Raw genomic sequence first — 13,178 nt, 5'->3', positions numbered from 1 at the left:
AGCGTTTTTAATTCTGCATCTGATAGGTTGGCTATCTCCATTTTGTTCAGTTCTTTTTCTGGGATTTTGTTCTCTTATTTGGGCCATATTTCTTTGTCTCCTCAATTTGGCAGCCTCCATGTGTTTGTTTCTGTGTATTGGGTAGAACTGATTTTACTCTGTGTCTTGGTAGTATGGCCTAATTCAGAGAAGGAAAACTCTGATTCCAAAAAACCTCCGCTGCCTTGCGGCATACCTCTTCAGGGGAAAGGCTAAGGGAGTAAACCCCGACAGAAAATCCGGAGCCGGAGTCCCTAAGGCGGTTTGACGTTGTAGTCAACACCGGCAACTCCTGCGGCGCACCTGAACCCAAGCTGTATCGACTCCGTCTTTCCCTTGGACCCTTCAGCTGCGAAGAGAGGGGGGGTCTGCTGCATGGGCAACAGCAGACTCTCCATATTACCCTGCCCAGGCTCTGTAGCTTCAGCGTCATCACAAGATGTCGATTCAACACGGGAGGAGACAGATACCGTGTCACTCCCGAGTTGGACTGCACAGCCACTCTCCGCGGTGCAGATAGACTCTTAAGAAGCTACACCATCGTCTCTCGAGACGGACGGCTGCCGACGAGTAGGTGTCCTGTAGGATCCAGTGGCACAGCCTTCCTTATCACCCAAGCTGGGTACTCAAGGTGCACCCTTCGTGTGGGCTGAGTACAGCCTTCTCTTGTAGTTGAGCCTTGGTTGATGTTGGCAAATCAATGGGAGAGATTTACCCAGGCCAGTCAGCTGCAGGGATTGGCTTTGACAACTGATCTCCAAACTCTGCTCTCTGTGGAGTATTAAATGCGCAGGGGCAGGGTAATGGTGCTCCAATGTGGTCTGTAGCTGTCCACTGAGTGCCTGTCCCTGGGAATTCCCAGGTGGTGCAGGCCAAGGTCAGCCCCAACCTGTGTTTTTCCCAGGGTACCCTGCCTGAGCTATAAAGCATACTGGGCTTGGAGATTCCCAGGTGAAGCCAAGCTGTGAATCTAAGCTGGCAGCTGCTAGTGCCAGAGCTGAAGCTCATTGAGGTCAGCTGTGGCTTGTTTGATTCAATGTAGAAAACTGTGAACCATGAGCCAATACCAGCCATTCATATGGAAAAGCAGCTTGGGTATGCCCATAAGTTGGGTGGGGCAGAGTCTCTGGGGATCTCCATGGTGGGTCAGTGTTAGCAAAGTTGAAGGAGTCTCAGATATGGCATCAGCTTGCCACCTTTGTGGGGGGAGGGTTTAGAAAAGAGATAATGGCCTCTGCTGGCCTTGATGCCAGGCACATCAGTTCCTCTCTGTATATCAATGGTGCCTTTCTTTTTTTTTTTTTTTTTTCAGATTTAATGTGTTTTATTGATTAAAGTATTACATTTGTGCCAATTTCCCTTCCCTCTGCTCCCCTCCACCCGGTGGCCCCCCTCCCTCCAGTTGTCCCCCCCTTTTAGATTATGTCCATTAGTTGTGCATACAGTTCCTCCCAACCTCTCTCCGTCTATTCCATTCCCTCCTACCTTGATCCCCAATTCCTATATCATATCATCTCCCTCCCTTTCCCCATTTCCCCTCCCTGTTGACCTCCCCCCAATATGTTTCCCGTACCCACAGTTCCTTTTCCACTCTCGTTGCCTATTTAGTTTGCCTTTGTTTCATCTCCCTAGCTTCTGTTTTTTTTAAACCAGTCCCTTTAACATCTCATATAACAGTGGTTTGGATCTAATGAACTCTTTCAGTTTTATTTTGTCCTGGAAACACTTTCTCTGTCCTTCTATTCTGAATGACAATTTCACTGGATAGAGTATTCGTGGTTGTAGGTTTTGGATTTTCATTACTTTGAATATTTCTTGCCAGTCCCTTCTTGCCTGTAGGGTCTCCCTTGAGAAGTCAGCTGATAGTCTAATTGGGACCCCTTTGTACATAATTCTTTTCTTCTCTCTTGCTGCTTTTAAGATTCTCTCTTTATCTTTAATTTTTGACATTTTGATTATAATGTGTCTTGGAGTGGTTCTCCCTGGGTCCAGTCTCTTGGGAACTCTCCTTGCTTCCTGGACCTGCAAGTCTATTCCCTTCCCCAAGTCTGGGAAGTTCTCCTTTATTATATTTTCACTCAATTTTTCAAGTTCTAGTTCATCTTCCTCGCTCTCTGGCAAACCAATGATTCTTATGTTGGGCCTTTTATAGCTGTCCCAGAGGTTTCTGATCCTCTCATTGTTGCTTGCCATTTCCTCTCGCTGCATTGGTTGACTGCTTGTTCCTTCTCCATATTCCAGTTTGTTGAAATGAACTCTGGATTTTATTTCCTTTCTTTCTGTCTCGTATGCGGTTTTGTTCCTTTCGTTATGAAAGTTTTTCGCTTCTTTCATATCTTTTTCCTGCTCTTTTGTGAATTCTGTAAGCCACCTGATAACAATGGCCCAGAACTGAGCCTCTGACAGGTTTCTTATCTGTTCATCTGTCAGGTTCTCTATCTGCTGTCTGGTGAGCTGCGCCACCAGGATTTCTATAGTTGTCTGCCTCATTTTGACAGATGCGTTTTGTTTTCTTGGCCTGGCTGTCGGGGGCAGTGCCTGTGTACGCGTCACAAATCAGCGACCGGCCGGCGCCTGCCTGTCCGCGACCTATTTCGCAGCCCTGTGGTGCTTTCTTTGGGGGCGGGGGTCCAAGATGGATTCACACAGTTATTCAGCCAGGAGACCGGGATCCGTCCTCCCGCCCCCCTGGGCCTCACTGTTCAAGGCGATGCGGCGGCCGCTCTCCCCAGCGCCGGAGTCGCGCACCGGCAGGGGCTTGGCCGCAGCTGGGACTCCTCGCCGGGGTCGCGCACTGCCAGGGGCTTGCGCAGCTGGGACTCCTCGCCGGCTGCCGCTCCGGGTGCGACCGCAAACAGCACTGCCCTCTTTAACTCTTACCTGCCCAAGTGGCACCGCTGGTTTATAACTTCATATGTTGGACTTCCGTGTAGTTTTATTTTCTGGAATTTCTAGTTATCCTTTGTTTTGAAGTAGTTGTATTCCTCTTTAGTTGTAGAGGGAGACCTAGTGTGTCCGTCTAAGCCTCCATCTTGGCCGGAAGTCCCCTCCCAATGGTGCCTTTCAAGCTGCCACCCCAGCGCTGGAGCTCAGAGGGAGTGAGTCTGAGTAGGTGAGTTTATGTGTGGGTTCTTTAAAATGAACTACTTGGGGCTCCAAAAGTTTCTTCCACTGACTCAATTTCCACTCTTTTTTGCCATCAGAAGTTGTGGGGAGGGACTTCTGGCCAAGATGGAGGCTTAGAGAGACACGCTCAGTCTCCCTCTACAACTAGAGAGGAATACAACTACCTCAAAACAAAAGATAACTAGAAATTCCAGAAAATAAAACTACACAGAAGCCCAACATACAGTTATAAACCAGCGGTGCTAGTTGGGCAGGTAAGAGAAGCGAAGGTGGGTGGTGCTGTTTGCGGTAGCACCAGCGACAGTGGCAGGGAGAACAGTCCTGGCTGCAGTTGAGCTGCAGCAGCTCCTGCTCCCAAAGCTGGGAAAAGCAGCCACCACATTGCCTCGGACAGTGAGGCCCAGAGGGCAGGAGGACAGACCCGAGTCTCCCAGCGGAGAGGAATGGCAGAAATCTATCTTGGACCCCCGCCCCCACAGAAAGCGCCACAGCACCACAAAATAAGTTGCAAATCGCCACCGGTCACTGGGCAGTGACGACAAAGCACCACAGCGCGGCAAAAAAGGTTGCTGGACTGCCCCTGGTTGCTAGGTAGTAACCATAAAGTGCCACAGTGCCGCGAAATAGGTTACAGATCGTCATTGGTTACTGAGTAGTGATGACAAAGGGCCGCAGTGCGGCAAAAAAAGTTGCGGATTGCCGCCGGTCGCTGGGTTGTGACGAGTACACAGGCACCGCCCCCTATAGCTGTCCCAAGAAAGCAAAATGCATCTGTCAAAATGAGGCAGACAATTATAGAAATCCCGGTGGTGCAGCTCACCAGGCAACAGATGAAGAATCTGACAGATAAACAAATAAGAAACCTGTCAGAGGCTCAGTTCAGGGCCACTGTTATCAGGTGGCTTACAGAATTAACAAAAGATTTGGAAAAAGACAAGAAAGGATTGAAAAACACTCATACGGAAAAGAACAAAACCACATACGAGACAGATGGTGAGGAAATAAAATCCAGAGTTTGAATCAACAAACCAGAACATAGAGAAGAAACAAACAGTCAACCAGTGCAGAGAGAGGAAACAGGAAGCAAGGAAAATGAGGAGAGAATCAGAAACCTATGGGACAGCTATAAGAGACCGAACATAAGAATAATAGAATTGTCAGAGGGGAAAGAAGAATTAGAAATTGAAAAATAAAGTGAAAATATAATAAAGGAGAACTTCCCAAACTTAGGGAAGGAAATAGACTTACAGGTCCAGGAAGCACAGAGAGTTCCAGAAAAACTGGACCGGGGAAGAACCACTCCAAGACACATTATAATCAAAATGTCAAAAGTTAAAGATAAAGAGAGAATCTTAAAAGCAGCAAGAGAGAAGAAAAGAATAATGTACAAAGGGGTCCCAATTAGACTATCAGCTGACTTCTCAAGGGAGACCCTGCAGGCAAGAAGAGACTGGCAGGAAATATTCAGTGATGAAAATCCAAAGCCTACAACTACGAATACTCTATCCAGCGAAATTGTCATTCAGAATAGAAGGGCAGAGAAAGTGCTTCCAGGACAAAATAAAACTGAAAGAGTTCATTAGATCCAAAGCACTATTATATGAGATGTTAAAGGGACTGCTTTAGAAAAAGGAGGATCAAAGCTATGAACACTAAAATGAAAACTGCAACACAAGAACCAACAACAGAAGCTAAGGAACTGAAACAAAGGCAAACTAAATAGGCAACAAGAGTGGAAAAAGAACTATAGGTATGGGGAACATAATGGGGAGAGGTCAGCAGGGAGGGGTAAGGGGGTAAGGGAGGGAGATGATACAGGAATTAAGAAGCATAGTAGGAGGGAATGGAGTAGACAGGAAGAGGCTGAGAAGAACTATATGCACAACCAATGGACATGGACTAAAAGGGTGGGACAACTGGAAGGAGAGGGGTCACTGGGTGGAGGGGAGCAGAGGGAAGGGAAATTGGGACAACTGTAACAGTATAATCAATAAAAACATATTAAAAAATAAAAATATAGAGAAGTAAAAAAAAGAAAAAAGAAGAAGAAGTTGTGGGGACTTATATTCCTGGCACTGAAACCCTGGGTTGGGTGGTCTGGTGTGGCTGGGAGTCCTTGTTCCTGAGATATCCCTCCTAAATTTTTACTCACCACACATGGGTAAGAGACCAGCCTGTTCCACATCTGTGCCTCTCCTACCTGTTTCGATGGATGCGATTTCTTTAATTCTGTAGTTGTCAGACTTCCATTCAACTTGATTTCTGATGGTTCTGGCTGACGATTGTTCTATATTTTTCTTGTATTTTTTTTTAAAAATATTTTATTATTTTTAGAGAGAGGGAAAGAGAGGGAGAAGGAGAAGGAGAGAAACATCAGTGTGTGGTTGCATCACGCTTGCCCACAACTGGGGACCTGGCCCACAGTCCAGGCATGTGCCCTGACTGGGAATCAAGCTGGTGACCCTTTGGTTCACAGGCTGGCACTCAATCCACTGAGCCACACCAGCCAGGCCATTTTTCTTGTATTTTTGATGTGGTTGTGCGAAGAGTCAAGCCATATCTGCCTATGACACCATCTTGACTGGATCATCCCATTCACCCAGTTTTTTTGTTAACTAGGCTTGGCTGGGTTCAAAACCCCAAATTTAAAGTGAAGCAATGGAGCATTGGTTTCACATGCTTCTCTACAAACCCAGGTTGAATCTTGAGCTCTTAGAACCAGCCCTGTAAGTACAGAACTGCAAAGATAAGAGAGCTTAAAAGTATCCAAGCATCATACACAATGCATGGTCAGGAGTTGGGGGAGAGGGGTAGAAGAGGAACACCCCACAGGTTTCTTCCTTATGTGGGCCAGAACACTGGCCCCCTTCCTACACCAACCACCCAGAAGGAAACGAGATGATGTACCAAAAAATCACTCTTGTGTGTGATCTGTCCCAGTCCTAAGACTCAGTTAACAAGTGTCTGGAATCTGATTAGTAATGCCACCATGGAAAGGAAACTGGAAAAGGTTTGGTCCAGGAAGGGAGTTTGTACTCTCTCCCATAGACACATGAGTGGTTAAACAAGAAAATAAAAAACACATGGTATTTCAAGAGCTAAGTTAGATACAGTTTTGTGAAGACTCTTGCCAAGTTTGTGGCAACTGTTCATCATGGATTATCAACCCAAGTCTGATACAGCTTGGGACACATCTGCCTTTTGCAGGTTGGCATAATGGCAGGGAACCTACTCTCCTACAAAGCAATTTTTTTTCTCAGTAAGTAACTCTTAATTCCCATGTTAAATGCACAGTTCTGGGATTCATGGACATTTCTTTATGGTACAAATCCTCTTTCTGGAGTCAAGGGTGATCCTCAGGCTAGCTCTCCCAAAGTTAAACTCCCAACTGAATACAGTAGTCCCTCTCTATATCACAGTTCACTTATCGTGGCCTCACTGTATCATGGGATTTTTAAAAATATTATATTTAATTATTTATCGTGGATTTTATGCTATATCGCGGGATTTTGTGGTATTGTATATGTATGTGTTAAAGTTACGTAGGTTTAAGAGTGTAGAATATGTTTAAGAACATAAGTAGTGTTTATAAAAGTGTGGAAAAGGTTAATAAGGGACTGGGAATTGTTTATAAGTGTGTGGGAAGGGTTTATAAAGCCTTAAAATATATATAAATACTAAAATAAATGTAAGGTTCCTACTTCGCAGATTTTCACATATCACGGGGTGGGGGTGGGGAGTCTGGAACATAATACCTGCGATAAGTGAGGGAATACTGTATGTTGTATAAATAGCCATTTTAAATATATTTTATGAAATAAGCAAAAAAAAAAAAAAGTACAAATGGATGACAAACTGGACACTTTACCTTGGGGATCATCTTAGAGTTGTTGATAATTTCCAAGAATGAGTTATGTATTAACTCCTAGCAGTCATCAAAAGATGGATTGAAGACAATAATGGGCTCATTGACTTCAAGTTTGATCATAATTAGCTGAGGTATAAAGAACTCCATTTCTTGGTAGGGTTCCTCAAAGTCATTCCCATCCTTCAGGAGACATAAGAACATGGTAACTCTCACAAAATGTGGCCTTCCATAACCAAGGGAGTGAATTTTACCATTTCTAGTACTATGAGCATCAGAAGAGAAAGTGAAGAGTATTAAACACTGCTCATACTTAAAATGAATACTCGAAATGGCCTAGCCCACCCTGAGTTCATCCTCTTCTTCTTCCCCATAGCTTTTACTCAGTAGGTTTACTTTGCTTGAAAATTCCTGCATCAGTATTTTCAAATCCTTCCCATCCTTCAAAATTCATCTCAAAATCCTTTCCCTTTGAAGTCTCCTCCTAGCAAGATATAATCTCCTCTACTTCTGAACTTCCATATTTCCACTTCATCTTTATTTCTTGTGGAGATTTATATGTCCATCTTACCCCTTCTACTCTACTCTAAACCTGAGGGCAAAACCTGTGTCTGAACCATCTTCCTCTTCCAAAATATACAACATGGCATTTAATACATAGTAGGTGCTTAATAAAAATTTGTTGACTAAATCCAAACATAAAATTAATGATCTGTATACCTCAAATGGAGTTCCTAACAAACCTGTAGTCTATTTTAGGCACTCAAAATGTCAAGCTTCCCTACAACAAAAATATTGGTGTAGAGATATTCATAATTCTCTATACAGACTAGTAACACAAGATGCCTTTTAAATGACAGTGCCTAATGAAATTGCCTAATAGAACAACTGTGAAGTGCCTAATAGAACTGTGAAGTGCTTGTCTAACTAATTGCTTTTAGACATTTCTAGATCAGTTTAAAGATAATTGGATGTCTACTATGTATCGAATACACATAAATTTCCCCTTCTTTTAGGCATATGAAGATTTTAGTTTTCCTTCTGTGTGGAATTTTAGAGTGATATTTGTTCACACATCTGAATCTCTTCTGCTTAGCAAAGTAGAAGGTTACAGTGACACTTGTGGATAGGTCCTCATTAGGGTGCTAACACTGCAGTCTGAATTCTACACTTGTTTCTACATTTTTTGAGTGAAAGGCCAATTATTCATTTTTATTTCATTTGGAAAAATGCTAGAACTTAACTTTTATAACCAGGCAATTTTAACTTATTACTCTTTTTAAGGTAAGATGTCTACATGACAAAATCCAAAAGAATCTTCCTTGATCCCCAGGATTTCCAAGTTGAGGGGATGCTATGATGCTCTGAAACCCAGGACTTAAGTGTTTCTGGTTTTTATTTTTACTTCACTGAAGTAGTTGCATGAGGGAAGTTAATTAGGTAAACAAAGCCTTTCGTTTTTAGGGGTGCCCTTTTCCAAGACCAAAGAACAAAACTCAGTATCCAAAATGATACCTCCAACACTCCCTAAACATCAAGGTGAAGGTTAATAACAACCCCTTTTCAACCCTGTCCTTTAACAGAGGATGAAAAGGTGACCACACCCCCTACCATTAAAAGTATGTAATCCACTTTATTCAATCTTTTTGTAAATTTGCTTAACAACTCCATTTATGTAGATTTTTACCCATTTAATAGTAGGTGATTATCTCAGGAAAGCTTACTATATATTCACATTACTAGTTTGTAAACAAATAATGACCTGAAGTGTGTGCAAATCAAGAATTTTATTTTTTGTCCTGGCTTATAGCTGATAGAATCCTGATTCTATCTTAGTTTTCTCCCCTGAGAAGGGCCTCTTAATGGTCCCCTACATACCTTGTGTATCATGAAAAAAGAAACAAGATCCTCAAGAGACTTAATGACCAATTCTCTGAGTTGAAGTGACATGAATGATGCAACAGAAGCAAAATATTCCTCGATGTTATGAGAGGAGTCATAGTTATTCTTGGGAGCAAAATGTACCCACTGCTCCTTCCGGGAGACAAAAAGCTGGGCACAGGTGAGGATCCACCTGCAAAGACAGGGGGGACATCCAAGGGAGAACTTCCAAGCTCCAAGAAGTCCTCTCAGCCATTCCCACTCACTGCAACAAGGGAAACAGCAGCTTTGCCAATTGGTAGTTTTACACCCCTGCTAACACCCCTTTCCTGAGAAGAAAGTACTAAGATTTGAATTGAGAGATTATTCTTCTATTAACAATACCCAGATGGACAGAGATACTGGTGCCATGTTCTGCTGAGAGAGTCTATAGTTTTTTTCATTATAATCAGAGATTGAGGTGAAGGGGACTAAGAAACTGGAATGTTTTGTACAACTTTTCTCCCCGGAAAATGCCTGGTTTCTGACTCAGACTTTATAGGGGGAAAGAGAGAAAGAGGAGAAAAGGAGAAACTCTAGTGTGGCAGTGGCTGTTCAGAAATTGAGAAGAGGGATTAGAAAACCAAAAGAATAAATGGATTCTTCATTGTTCTTTTTTTTCCTACTTCCTCCAAATTCTAATTCCCAATTTTCAGTGGGAACCACTGACCTTTTCATCTCATTATGTCTGTTTTCTAATTGCCAGAAAACTAGTAGTCTAGCAATCTAGTAATAATGATTATATTTACTAAGCAGCTACTGTGTGCCAGCTATTGCATATACATACATATTCTCTGATAATAAAAACCCAGTGGTAGGTATTATCATCATCATTTTATATAAGGGAATTTCTCTGGCTCTGGACATAGTTCTACATGCATTTTGAAAGAAAAAAGAATTGTCTACGTGATTGAAAATCCTCTAACCATGGAAACCTGTGGCTGTTTATCTGGGCCACCTGAACACAAGTCATTCTATTGTACTGTCCTATAACCCAGCAAGGCCTTGAGGATTTCAAAGGAGGGTGATGGAAGTGGTACCTCACCACAAATGTTAATGAGAGAGTTTAAAAAGTCAGAGGGAAACTTGGAGAGCGGTTGTAGAGCAGTGGATGTGAGGAGACACAAAGGCAGGGGGTAGGCATGAAAGGAAGAGGACAGAGGTAGATGTCAGTGGGAAGTCAGCAGACTTTATGCAACCCCAGGCTTGGAACCAGTGTTCATGAAAAAGTTTTCTGTCTTTCCGACCCTGTGAGGCAGCCCCATTCTGAGGCCAGACACTGACTTGTTGAGGAGAACATGGCGCGCTTCCTCACAGTGTTTCCGGATCACATCCCGATACTCATGGGGCTGAAGAGGCAGTTTCCCCGCCAGTAATTCTGCTGTTCGAACAAACCTGAGGTCTCTGAATCTGCCAAAGAAAGGGAGAAAGTACCTCAGCTGAGAAGGTGCTTAATGACAAATTGTGTAGGACAGGCTCATGGGCATATATTTTCTTTCTTCAATGAGAGGAGATTTAAACAAATCGAAACTAAGTATATCTGAAAAATCTGGGAGTCTGAGGAGGATAGTCCACAAAAATTTGCTAACTTCAGATAAATGAGTCAACTCAATGGATGTTTACTGAGTCTTCCTATGTGTTGTACTGGGTAACCCATCTAGGGAGGTTTTGGCACCAAATTCCTATGTGGCTGGCTAGGAACCGGGATATCAAATGGACTGATCAAAGTTATCTCTTCCTATTTCTTATAGTTTAGTGAATAAGTCGCCCTTCACCACACTCTCCAAGTGCTTTTTTAGCTCTTAGGGCCACCATTTCTCTTCCTGACATTTATTCTATTCATTCATAAATCACTCTTTTAAATCATCAGTGCCTATTGCTTTCCCAATGAGATCTCTACTCTATTTCTTAGCTTGCCTCAGTTCTTGCTTCTATTTTCATCACACACTGCAATGACTTTCAGGCATTCTTCTTCCTAAAATTCAGCAGCCTCTATTCCTTTTTGGTGGAGGTGGGGAACTTAGCCTTCATCTTGTCTGGCCAGTCACAGAGCACTGCCAGGGAAACCTAGAACCCAAGGATCTCACCACATTTGGTATCCAACCCCAGTGTGGTCCTTGTCACCACCCAATAATTATGTTACACATCTTTAATTGGATCCTAACAAACTTCCCACAGTGGCCAGAAAATTTACTCTTTCTTCATATCACAACCCTCATTCTGTCTCCGAAGATCTCACCCTTCACAAATAAATAGTGGCTTCTTAGAATTTTTATATCGTGCAGGTCATGTAAGAAAATTACTCTGTATATAATTTCCTTAACAATCATTTCTCATTGCAATTTTTTAAATTCAGCTGACAAAAACATTCTGAATGTTTCTGGTTCATTTCTGTGCCTTTGTTGCCTACACACATTTTTATACTGAGCAACGAAAAAGCCAGTGATAGGAATCCTTTCTTTTCAATAGAGGTTACAGGTTCAATAATTTGTCATCCCCATTACATAATCAAATTAAACTCACATGCTTTAGGCACTGAGCCTCTGGTAATTTTACCAGGTCTGCGTTCCTTGTAAATTCCTATTTTAATTTATTTTATTTTTTAGATATGAATGAGTATATTTACTTAAAATAATAATAGAAACAAAAGTAAATAAGTTTAAAAATTTATCACAAAATCTGGAAAAATAACATTAATTAGACCCATCACTAATTATCTGCTTGGCATAGTCTAAAATACCTTTCCCCCAGTATTTTATAGCTGAAAACACTTTGCCTTCTCAAATATGTTCTCTATAGAGAAATCTTAAAGATAATTTTCTTTAATATGCTTGACAAAATTTTTTTCATTTATTGACCATTTAAAAAATCTGTTTTTAGCTTTAAAAACTTTTATTTCATTTTTTTCATTGTTATTCTATTACACTTGTCCCATTTTTCTTCCCTTGCTCTCCCAGGCCATGTCCACCTCCCCCTCTCCCACAGTCAGTCCCCACCCGGTTGTGCATATCCATGGGTCATTTATACTAGTTCCTTAACTATACCCTTCCCCTTCTTTCCCTCCTTATCCCATCTCCCCCACCTCTCTGCTCACTGTCAGGCTGTTCCTTCTTTTCATGCATTTGGTTCTATTTTGCTCATTTGCTTGTTTTGTTTATTAGGTTCCTGTGTTAGGTGAGGTCATATGGTATTTGTCCTTTGTCACCAGGCTTATTTCACTAAACATAATACCCTTCAGTTCTATCCTAATTGCTGCAAGAGGTAGAAGTTCCTTCTTTCTTTCTGTTGCATAGAATTCTATTGTGTAAATGCACCACAGTTTTTTGAACCACTCATCCACTGATAGGCATTTAGGCTATTTCTAGCATCTGACTATTGTAAATAGAGCTTCTATGAACATAGGGATGCATAGGTTATTCTGAACTGGTATTTCAGGATTCTTCAGGTGTAATCCCAGCAGTGGAATCACAGGATCAAAAGGCAGTTCCATTTTTAGTTTTTTTTTAAGAAAATCCTGTACTGTTTTCCATAGTGGCTGCAGCAGCCTGCAATTCCACCAACAGTGCACTAGGGTTCCCCTTTTCTCCACCTCCTCACCAACAACTGTTTGTTGATTTGTTAATGATGGCCATTCTGATCAGTGTGAGGTGGTATCTCATTGTGGTTTTAATTTGCATCTTACTAATGGCTAGTAATGTAGTGTATCCTTTCATATTTCTATAGTTCCTCTGTATGTCCTTCTTGGAAAAGTGTCTGTTCAGGTCCTTTGCCATTTTTTAATTGGTTTGTCTGTCTTCTTGGTGTTAAGTCATATAAGTTCCTTATATACTTTGTCCGATAATCATTGGCGAATATGTTTTCCCATACAGTTGGTTCCCTTTTCATTTTGTTGATGTTTTCTTTCACTGAGCAGAAACTCTTTAGTTTGATGTATTTCCCTTGTCCTAGAGGATATATCAGTGAAAAGATTGTTGCATGAGATATCTGAAATTTTACTACCTATGTTTTCCCCTAGGATTTTTATGGTGTCACAGTTTACATTTAGGTCTTTTATCCATCTTGAGTTATTTGGGTGTATGGTGTAAGTTGGTGGTCTAACTTCACTTTTTTCATGTCCCTGTCCAGTTCTCTCAACACCATTTGTTGAAGAGGCTATTTTTACTCCATTTCAATGCTTCTTCCCGCTCTGTCAAATATTAATTGACCATAGACACATGGGTTTATTTCT

General features: G+C 41.9%; 1 protein-coding gene across 1 annotated transcript in view; it reads right to left on the bottom strand.

Annotated features, from left to right (window-relative positions):
• Positions 1-13,178, bottom strand: part of DNAH3 (dynein axonemal heavy chain 3) — a 286,172-nt gene that overhangs the window by 247,965 nt on the left and 25,029 nt on the right. The window contains 3 exon segments of the mRNA XM_090277784.1: positions 7,034-7,213; positions 8,909-9,104; positions 10,235-10,360. Of these exon segments, the coding sequence (XP_090133910.1) occupies positions 7,034-7,213; positions 8,909-9,104; positions 10,235-10,360 (502 nt within the window).

The sequence above is a fragment of the Furipterus horrens genome, unplaced genomic scaffold, assembly GCF_987537825.1.
Source record: "Furipterus horrens unplaced genomic scaffold, mFurHor1.1.pri manual_scaffold_5, whole genome shotgun sequence".
In the NCBI taxonomy this organism is placed as follows: Eukaryota; Metazoa; Chordata; class Mammalia; order Chiroptera; family Furipteridae; genus Furipterus; species Furipterus horrens.
Note: the sequence above shows the minus strand (reverse complement) of the source record. Positions and strands in the feature narration are given on the sequence as shown.